The following is a 10,695-nucleotide window of genomic DNA, read 5'->3' as shown; positions in this document are numbered from 1 at the left end:
CTGTTCGAATCATTCGCCCCCGGTCGCGCGGCGTCTCGTCTTTGCATTCACTTTGTATGTAATCACGCCGCTCCATCTATCCAGGTTTGAACGCACCATTCAATCAATCCCATTATGTAAGTGATGCTTACAAATGAGTAATATTCACACTAAAGCCACTTTTCGACTGCAGCTTTAGCACCACACCACACAGACATGAAAATATCTACCTTTTCCATTACACAAAAGTATCTCTATCGGTAAAAATCAAATGTACCCTTTTAACTGTGATTATAATACAATATAAATTTGTATTACAAATATCCTAAATTATAATACACTATAATGGGTTATAACTGTGATTATAACACACTATAAAGTATTAATGTATTACTATGATGATTATAATACACTATAATAGATTATAATAGTGTTGATGTCTTATAAATGAGTAACATTCTAACATGTTGATGTGTTTCAGACTATGTAGACCTGTCTCCTCTTCATTATCTGGTGAGTTCAACACATTCAGCTCTTCCTCGTTACATCACTTCCTGACTAACAACACGTCTCCATTACATCACTTCCTGCACAGCATGTCACCGTGTTGGTAGTCTCTCGTGGTCAGACTCTTGACTCCCGTGATTTGCAAATGCTCCTGTCATACAGTCTGGAGCATGAGTATGGGATAAAGCGGATGTGACGCACCCACTCCCTTGGTGCAGTAGCAATAACAAGTCCTACTGGAAGCGTTATTTTGGGGCGTTATTTCCTCTTTCTCTGGTGTTGTCGGTGTTACTTCCATGATGTTTTCAAATGTTTTCTTAAACTATACATGCATAACAAGAATATGCCGCTCGAATGACTCTGTCTAGTGTGTTTCTGTTATGTTTCTAAGTGCACTGAACTGTAGTGCACTTCCGATACTTCGCCTTTCGGGAGCTGTAGTTCCAGACTTTATATAGCATTCGGAGATTATGGAATAGTTGTCTGGTTACGCGAGACTACATTGTTGGTTGTGTCCGTGCAATGCAGCAGCCTGATCATCAGGACTGCTGGTGCACTTGCTCAAGGATACTTCGATCAGTGGTGGACAGACAGTAACTAAGTACTATTTACTTGGGTACTGTACTGCCCTACAAAGGCAGAGTGCAGTAACTACGAAACAAAAGAATGACTGAAAAACTCTGGTTTAAAAGTGTTTCAATTGATCAGCCAAATGAGATATCAGCATATAAGTGATATTACACTGATTGTATCTGTTCTTGAGGTAATTGTTTATCCCTCAAAATAATGAAGGCTAATTTGACTGGTAATGTGATGACGGGATAACGTTCTGGTGCCTTCATTTGGGGTGTGTGTGTTTCAGAGGACTACAGACCTGTTGGAGTCAGAGAGTGCCTTCATAGGTGAGAGGAAGCTCATATCATCTCCTCTGTCCTCATTACTTAGTCCACAAGCTCTCCTTAATAATACTTTTCATTGGTTCCATATTTACAGAACTACTCACACACAGTCAGTGAAAATATTAACAGCATTGTGTGTGTGTGTGTGTGTGTGTGTGTGTGTGTGTGTGTGTGTGTGTGTGTGCGTGCGCGTGCGTGTGTGCGTGCGTGCGTGCACCTCATCAGAGCCTCTTGGCCCCGCCCCCTCCCAGCTGTCAGCCAGAGAGAGGAGGAGGAACAGACAGCAGCAGCCCATTGGTCAAGCAGACATCTTCTCCGTCCAATCAGAGAGGGAGGCGAGCGGAAAGGAGAGAAGAAGGCTACAGGCTCTGGGTCGTCACGGTAACCAACTGCTGTTAACTCTTTTAACGCTTTGAACGTTCCCGTTCGCCCCATTTTTCCCGGCGGTGCGTTGCCAATAGTACGTTCTTTGGCTCGTTCTTTTGTACCTTGTTTTGATGTCTGTAAACTGATGAGGGGTTGCGCGGGTGTGTACGGTATAAGCGTCTCCTGTAATCCCGCTTTGAAATCTCCAACTCACGTAAACATCAATTATGTCCAAATTCACTTCTTGGCTGCTAGCTGTCGTTCTATTGCTCTGTAGCGATTGAGCTGTCTTGACGGACGGTAGCCTACCGCGGCCATTTCACATTAATTCTTGCATGAGGCTGCCCTCTACTGCTAGTATAGCGAAAGTACACCTATTTAAGGAGAGAAGAAAATAATAGTGATGAAAAAAAATGAATACATCTTTGTCTATAACATCGCAAAGGTAAGGTGCTTTTGCTGGCACAAAACCCAATAAATAAATAATAACATCTGGCAGTAAAACTGTTAAAGTAGTAGATTTGTGATAATGTGTCTTAAACCAATAAGTCTCAAACATTTTCATGTGAAGGACCCCCAAATGAATATGTCGCTGACCCCCATCTGAAAAAATATATATATTCTGGTTTGAATGCGTTAAAACGTTGCTTAGAGTGGATGCAAGGATGACACCAGTTCTAAACTGAAGTTATATTCACGTTAGGGCATTAGCGACTTGTGATTTTTGCAAGTCGACTTGACTCAGTAAAAAGTTGAGTTGAAGTCGACTTTATCGTTTCATGACGTCATCACATCACACACGACCCCCCGATTATTTTGGGGGGTCCCCAGATGATTAACTTAATGTGAAACATTGTTTTCTCACTCAGCAGTAAACAAACCAACATAAAGTTCAAGTGTATAGAGGGTATCTGCACATTTCTAAAGTGCCAATTTAAGGACTTTTTAACATTGGCCAAAATTGACAAATATAAGAGGCAGAAATTGTGAAAATAGCAGATCTACATGCTCACAACGCGAGGCGTTGTGAGCGTGTAGATCTGCTATTTTCACAATAGAAAGTATTATTTATTTATTTGTTTCAACTTCGACTTTCAACTTTCTCTGGTGGGAGTCGACTTGTGTAATGAAGTCGACGTTTTCGTTAATGCCCTAATTCACATAATATTCAAAGATTTATTACCCAAACAACAAACTTGAGAGTTGATTTGCAGTTTGTTTGTGTGTGCTGAATGACAACGCCAAGAACAGCAAAGTAATGTGAAAGTATGAAATGTCGCAACATCAAAGAGTGTCTCCTAACTCTTTCAGTTCTGGACTGTGGGCAAAGGCGTGTCCTCTCCTCCCTAACAAGTGCGTAACACTGGATATGAAGTGTCCGTACTGACGGCGTTAAAATAATTTAACTTCATGATGTTTATAAAGACATAAGACAGAGCCATTATGTCTTTATAAACATCATGAATAACTTATATAAAACTTGGCTCATATCTCTGATTGCATTTGGGGGAAATAATGTTTGAGAAAATGTACTTTCCACCACTTGTGTCTTAGTATAACACGGTTCTATTGTGAAAATAGACGATCTACGGCGTTGTGAGCATGTAGATTGTCTAATTTCACAATTTATGCCTCTAATATTTGACAAATCTTCATTTTAGAGGTATTAAAAAGTCCTTAAATTGTCACTTTAGAAATGTGCAGATACCCTCTCCTCTATACACTTAAACTTTATGTTGGTTTGTTTACTGTTGAGTGAGAAAACAATTTTGCACATTAAGTTAATCATCTGGGGACCCCCAGGTTGAGAACCACTGATTTAGGACAAATACTGTTTGAGTAAATGTACTTAATTACTTTCCACCACTTGTGTGTGTCTGTGTGTCACAGGCCCAGCCAGCCGCTCTGATGATGATGATGATGATGAAGGTGACTCTGCCTCTCTGATGGGGCGTGTCTCGCGGAGAGAGGAGGAGGGGCTAGGAGGAGCCAGGGACTGGGACTCCTAGCCTCAGCCAATCACAGCCAAGCCTGCAGATACACGGCGGTATTGTTTCATAGACTAAATGATTTGTTTTACCAACGTCGAGGCTGCACGCGTCACAGCGCTCGTGCCGGTGGCGTGTGATCAATTCACCAACAGAACCTGTTGTTTTGAGGAGCGCTGGTTTCTGTTCGTTGGACGTCCTGTGAGTGTAGGCTGGTGTGTCGCAAATAACTTTCTCATTTGTCAATACTGAAGTTGTATTGACAAATTCCAAATATTATCAGTAAAGTATTCTGCATCACGGCACCCTGGGGTGCTATGGCACCCACTTAGAGAAACCCTGCGTTAGCGAGAATCTTGGAGATCCCCATTCATTCTTCTGCTCATACCTTGTCACTGTGTCTAGAACATCAGACCTAGAAGCTCACAACGAGCAGGTGTTGTAGGTCTGCGACACCATAGCAGGTGTGATGTACTGTAGGCCTGACTGTCTGTCACCATAGCAGGTGTGTGATGTACTGTAGGCCTGACTGTCTGTCAGCAGTCAGTGAGTGTCTCCCTCTGTGCATATACTGTAGGAGATTATGATTATCTTCACATTTTACTAGACGATTAGTTGTCAAACAAATAGTTGTGATTAGCTTTTAGGTCTCGTGAAGAAACATTGCATGGGGGAAGATATGACAAAAAAATTAAATACGCGAAGAAATGACAACGATCGATACAAATATCAAAATAAATATTTTGTTATGGCCGAAATACGGCATGTTTCATAGTTTACACTGACACTTTGTTGCAAAATAGTGGAAATGGCCGATTTACAAGCTCTTGTTGCTACTTCCACTGTTTTTGTTTCATAATGTGTGAACCTTGTTTCAACCTGAAACGATTATGACGATTATGCAAAATGTAACAACTGTGACAGGATTATCACGTTCTGATCACAGCGACTGACTGGAGGCTGGGGTTTTGTAGGTTTTCAGGTTGAGAAATCGCTATTATTTATCGCTTACGCACTACGGAAACCATGAAGTATAATTATCTCCAGAGGGAGAGATGTCAGTAAACATCCTAAGCGTTCTGACTGCAGCTGAAAGTAAAGGTTTAATGGAACGCATTTTGATGACTTTTCCATTCGTGATCTTATGATCGCTGAGGTTCTTGTGAAGCCGGCCTGCCTGCGTGCACATAGTCGTTACACTAGCCGTTATTCTGTCACATACTTTTTTATTTTATTATTATCAAATAATCAATCAAGCAGTTGTTTTTTGGTAACTCTTTGGTTTTATATTTTATACAGGCTATGAAATGAAAGGTACAGGGGGAAAAAGGATTTCTAAATTAACCACCATGTGGTTAATTGAAACACGTGTTTCCAGTTCAAATGTGCTGCTGAGCCAATGAGACGAAGCCATGTGAAAATTAGCAGATCCACAAGCTCACAGTGTGGCACCGAGTGCCACCGCTGTGAGCTTGTATATCTGCTATTATCAAAAACATACAATAATCATGGTTAAAGTGGTTAAAATGTAGAATTACACAATCGCGTTCCAGCTATTAACGTTTTAACATCTCACCTACACTACTTTTAAAGCAGCAGTCCATTATCTTTATGTCCACAGCATGCAGATGTATGGTAGTCAGACCAGCTACCGTCAGTCAGTCATATTGTACTGACACTGAGCTGCTTATTGAGAGGATAAACTGTGCTTTGACCTTCCTGCAGTAGCGCTTATCGGCCTGTAGGTGTCCTACCAGACTGCAGGACATAATGTGTCAATGGAAGAGCATTGTAGAACAACTAAATGTACACATATTAACATATTCAGAACGGTACACATTGTTGTGTATTATTATTTTATGCTTTAACTACTGAAAAATAGCAGAGCTGCGAGCTTGTAGATCTGCTATTTTTGAAAAATCGTGAAAATTTGAATTTTGACCCGATTTTATACGTTTCAAAACCCTCGGTTTCTATGTCAGCAATCTGGCCAGCCATAGTCAAAGAAAAGGTCCTCTTCACATAAATGGAGCTCAGTTAGTCTGTTCTTGAGAGACTACTATGTCAGTGGTTCTCAAACCTTTTCATGTGAAGGACCCCCAGAATGATATTTATTTGGCCACAGACGCGCATCACAAAATATTTAGTTCCAGGGACCACCCAGAAGCAAAATTTGAGTTACAAACGTTCGCTTTAAAAATACATACAAGTCAAAGATTTGCACACATTTTCACGACATTTTTCAAAAATAGCAGATCTACAAGCTCGCTGTGAGCTTGTATATCTGCTATTTTTCAATAGTTAAAGCATAAAATAATGATACTATGTGTATCATTATTCTTTTTCTGTACACAGATGGATTGCCGCTTTAAAGTCCTTTGTTCAGATTGGTGATGCATTTCCCCACCTTTTGATCATTTTCTATTTATTTGACTTTTTGCTCATGTTGTGTATGCTTCATAAGGTGACCCTGAATCCACAACTAAAACCATTAATATTAATATTATCAAGTAGTATTATTAGTATTATTCCATCTGGAGTCAGCAATATCATGAACCAACGAGTAGAAGCGTTTTAATTGTCACATAATAAATTATATTTTTTAACTTAAGGGAGAGTTTGTTTGTGGCTGTTGTTCAAACTGACATCACCTCCAAATGCTGTTATTTATTTTATTGATTGTCGTATTTTTTTGATTGAATGTTGTTCAATAAAAACATTTCCAGATGTTTCACGTGTTTATGTTTAGTTCTGCTGCACATTGTACATATGCTTTAATCTATCTCTGTGTTATCCTGGGTTTAAGTTATGTTATTGATTATACTCGTATATCTTTTACCCAAATATTAAGTAAAATCAATAGTTCCCACATTCAGTTGTTGGGGCCAGATCACAGCCCATATGGGGCCAGATCACAGCTCATATATGGGGATGATCTTGACCTCATTACCAGGACGTCATATGGACTTTTTTTGTTTGACAGGATTTATGTAGGTTGAAATCAGGAGATATTCTAGAACAGATAAATATCAAAACTAATTAGATATGTCCCAGAATATAACCTTATATGCTCATATTTCAACTAACATTACAAACAATAACAATAATCTCTTATCTGGGGCAGCTTTCTCCTTGCAAGACTTTGCTCCTGATGAGCAGGTTATGGTGCTTTGCATGCTTTCCTCTTCTGTCGTGAACTTGTGAATGTAATGCACATTGTAAAGCACTTATAAAGGTGCTACAGCATACAACATTTACAAATTACTGTAGAGAAGTTTAAAATGTATCTTTATGGTGGGTGTTGGTGGCTATGAGTTCCGGGGACCTCCAGGGACGGGTCCTTTCAGGCCGGGGGTCCTTTTGCAGCAACATGAGGAAGTGTTTAATTTCACAAGTGTTATTTCAACACTAGAAGAGTGCAGAGTGAATATTCACATCATAGTGTTCATCACACCCCCAAATAGATGCTTATCAGCTCGGGGACCCTCATTTGAAAAGATATGCCAGGGACCCCCCCATAAGAGAAGGTTTTTACAGCTCAGTGATTATGCCATTTTAATTCCAAGGACCCCCGGTTTGACATGCAGGCTACATTTAATGGCATTTCTATCTGGACAGTGGGACCCCAATTTATATTGAAAAATCAATGTTAATTTAACCAAGTCTTAACGGGTCAATTTGGTTCCATTTCTACACTCCCTGAGTTACAGACCCATAAGGGTCCATTTGGTTTCTATTATCATTTAGCTGGGGACCCCCTGGAATTCCCTGAAGGACCCCCAGGGAGTCCCCCACATCATGTTTGGGGGAGTTGACGGTGAAGTTACTATTCAACGACTTTAAAGACTTTTTTAACAACCTCAAAAAGAAAGAAAATGGGGGAAAATAATCCATTACAAAAGTAATCAGCAAACCACATTATAAACAGGTCAAACATTGAAATGCCAAATTGAAAATAGCCGATCTACGAGCTCACAATGCTTGTCCCCTCCTTTTCCCCCCCATCCAGCCCTGAACCCCTTGTAATCACTGTGTAATAATAATAAGTAGATCACATCCTATAGATCAGTGACATACAAAGAGAAACTGTTTTATTTGTGTGGAATGTTCCTTTAATGCTGCACAGACGTGACGTCAGAGCTGTCCAACAGGTTACTCTCTCTCTCTCTCTGTGTGTGTGTGTGTGTGTGTGTGTGTGTGTGTGTGTGTGTGTGTGTGTGTGTGTGTGTGTGTGTGTGTGTGTGTGTGTGTGTGTGTGTGTGTGTGTGTGAGATAATCTCGTAGCCTGAGGTTACAGACTTGCATTGTAGCCTGGAGTGGCAGAGATTATCATCTGCTACTGTAAACACTATTCTATATGCTACTATGTTACTATACTCTAGTACTAGGCTGCTACTACTATATTACTACATAATGTAGTCTATTATTGTATTACATAATTACTAATTAATAATACAATATTACTGATTAATTGATTCTTATTTGTATGGACAAGAATGCATGTATAGGCCAAAGTAGCCGACAATAAGAATAAAATTGTAGTTACTGTATCTGTCAAGGGCTGATTACCACAATAGTGCCCACTGCCCAGACTTGAGAAATCTGGGCACCTTTTTGTTGATCTTATTTATTTGTTTTATAAATGAAGCAGCCGAATATAGCCTGTGGATAGACAGATAATTTTTGGAATAAAAGTTTAGAATGTTATAATTTGTTTGATAATGTTGTGCATAATCCAAATCACTTCCATTATTTCCAGCCATATCCGACCCACAGCATACATTCATTCATTCATTATTTTTTTTTACATTTCGAAAAAAATAAATGCCAATTTAACATCGTGGTGCCCACAATGTTTACTTTCCCCACTCCTGTAGGCTAGGTAATATCCATTCTTACATTGTTGTGGTTCCTGGCTTTGAGTGCAAACTGCAAAGCACTACTTATTTAACAGATTACAGACAGACAGACAGACAGACAGACAGACAGACAGACAGACAGACAGGCAAGAGCACATTTATAGCTCTAGTCTTGTGTTGTTATCACTCACTTCCTCCTTTTAGGATCAATTCCTGCTCTGCTCTGTGCGTGCAGCTTGTGTGTGTGTGTGTGTGTGTGTGCGTGCAGCTTGTGGGTTGAACCATCCAACCTGCAGTCTGTCTGAATGCTCTGGGTTCCGGGTTGATCTCAACTCAACATGCACGCATAGAGAGAACAACAAGCAGCACACCTTCTATTCTACTGTGAGGGACCACCTTTGATGCTGAAAGGTAACGTTTGGACCATTCTGTCATTGTTTGAATTTGTGTGTGAGGGAGGGATTGATGTTGTTGTGGGGAGACACGGAGACAAAGTAACCGTTTATTCCAACGGCCAGGTGGGGTCTTCTTTACATTAGGCTACAACATGCAGGGTGGGGAGGAATATGTTTATAACCGCCGCAGAAAGTTTTTTAAAAAAGCCCGTTGCACGAACCCTGATCATGCATGAATTACATAAGTTGCATGTTTTTTGAAGAAAATAAGGACACAAAAATATTACTTGTTTTGTTGTTTTATTTAAACACCCTTTAAGTATCTCTCTAGGCTATTGGAGAACTCGTGCCAAAGACACCCGAAAACGTGCGCGTTTTAAATATTTTATGATGATTTAAACAATAAATCTGCATAATTATGCTTTGTTTCTAACTCAAATTATTATTCGGATGATTAACTTTTTACTACGGATTTTATTTTATTTTTTGTTACTCTCACCTCTGAATGTATCCTATTCTCCGTCGCAAGGGGTCGCTGCACTTTGCTTGCCCTCCCCCAAAAAAAGAGCAGATCTACAAGCTATCGACGCGTCGCGGGGCGACGCGTCGATAGCTTGTAGATCCGTTCTGCTCGGCACCGTTGTACTAACGGATGTATAACGCACAGAAAGAGGCCCGACATTCAAAAGTAAAACTGTCAGTTACCTCTGAATACTTCCTCAATCTGCCATCTTTAAAACATGCCTGACTCAGTCAATAGAGAAGTAAAACACTGTGGTGGGAAAAGCACTGGCATGTTTTAAAGCAGGGGTCTTCAACGTTTTCAGGCCAAGAAGGACCCCTTAGTTTAGAGAGAGAAGAAGCAGCAGGGACCCCCTCATTTTTTGACAGCACGATCATCAGTGTATTTTGGATTCATGTCAATGTGTGTTTTCAGATATTTAACCACTTGAACCGTCAATACTTAATAAACTTCACCTTTCACTCTGTACTTAAGCCTTAGTCTGCTCTTTTACCCCTCTACAACAAAGCTCTTGCCGAAAATAGCAGATCTACAAGCTGACAACGCCTCACGCTGTGAGGCGTTGTCAGCTTCTAGATCTGCTATTTTCGGCTAAAGTTCTCAGAATATTACAGTTTCTCTCACTAACATATTTGGAGGACCCCCTGTAGTAACTCTGAGGACCCCCTAGGGGTCCCGGACCCCCTGTTTTAAAGTAAAAGTATATCAACACTGCAATGTAGAAATCCAACTCTGTTGCAGGTACAAGTCTGGGATTCAAAATGTACTTGAGTAAAAGTACAAAAGTATTGGCTTCAAAATGTACTTAAAAGTACCAAATGTAAAAGTTAGGCCTACTAATCATGCAGAAATTCCCACTTTCAAGTTTTAAAAATATACAAACATCTTTTGAAAATAGCAGATCTGCAATGTTCAAATTAATAGCCTAAATTCATATATGGCTGAAGTGTCAAATATAGCCTCTGTGTTGTAGCCTAATGATAATCTAAATCTTCGAAGTAACTCGTAACTAAAAGTTTTCAAATAAATGTAGTGGAGTAAAAGTACAATGTGTGGATCTGAGATGTAGTGGAGTAGAAGTAAAAGTATTGGGAATTGGAAATACTGAATTAAAGTGAAACTACATCAAAATTGTACTTATAAGTGCAGTACTTAAGTAGATCTACTTAGTTACTTTCC

General features: G+C 39.8%; 2 protein-coding genes across 2 annotated transcripts in view; both read left to right on the top strand.

The window, feature by feature from the left end:
* Positions 1-3,760, top strand: part of LOC308286177 (centrosome and spindle pole-associated protein 1-like) — a gene marked incomplete at its 3' end in the record, with an annotated part of 53,030 nt that extends 49,270 nt beyond the window's left edge. The window contains exons 23-26 of the mRNA XM_080727133.1: positions 461-492; positions 1,349-1,388; positions 1,611-1,766; positions 3,642-3,760. Of these exons, the coding sequence (XP_080583259.1) occupies positions 461-492; positions 1,349-1,388; positions 1,611-1,766; positions 3,642-3,760 (347 nt within the window). The remainder of the gene's footprint in view (positions 1-460; positions 493-1,348; positions 1,389-1,610; positions 1,767-3,641) is intronic.
* A 5,121-nt stretch (positions 3,761-8,881) lies between these two features.
* The window catches only part of LOC308285962 (CYFIP-related Rac1 interactor B-like), a 38,702-nt gene continuing 36,888 nt past the window's right edge, over positions 8,882-10,695 (top strand). The window contains exon 1 of the mRNA XM_080726910.1: positions 8,882-9,009. The gene's annotated coding sequence lies outside the window, so the exon portion shown is untranslated. The remainder of the gene's footprint in view (positions 9,010-10,695) is intronic.

Source organism: Nannobrachium achirus (assembly GCF_963921795.1).
Source record: "Nannobrachium achirus genome assembly, chromosome: 5".
Lineage (NCBI taxonomy): Eukaryota > Metazoa > Chordata > Actinopteri > Myctophiformes > Myctophidae > Nannobrachium > Nannobrachium achirus.
This window is presented reverse-complemented; position numbering and strand designations above follow the sequence as displayed.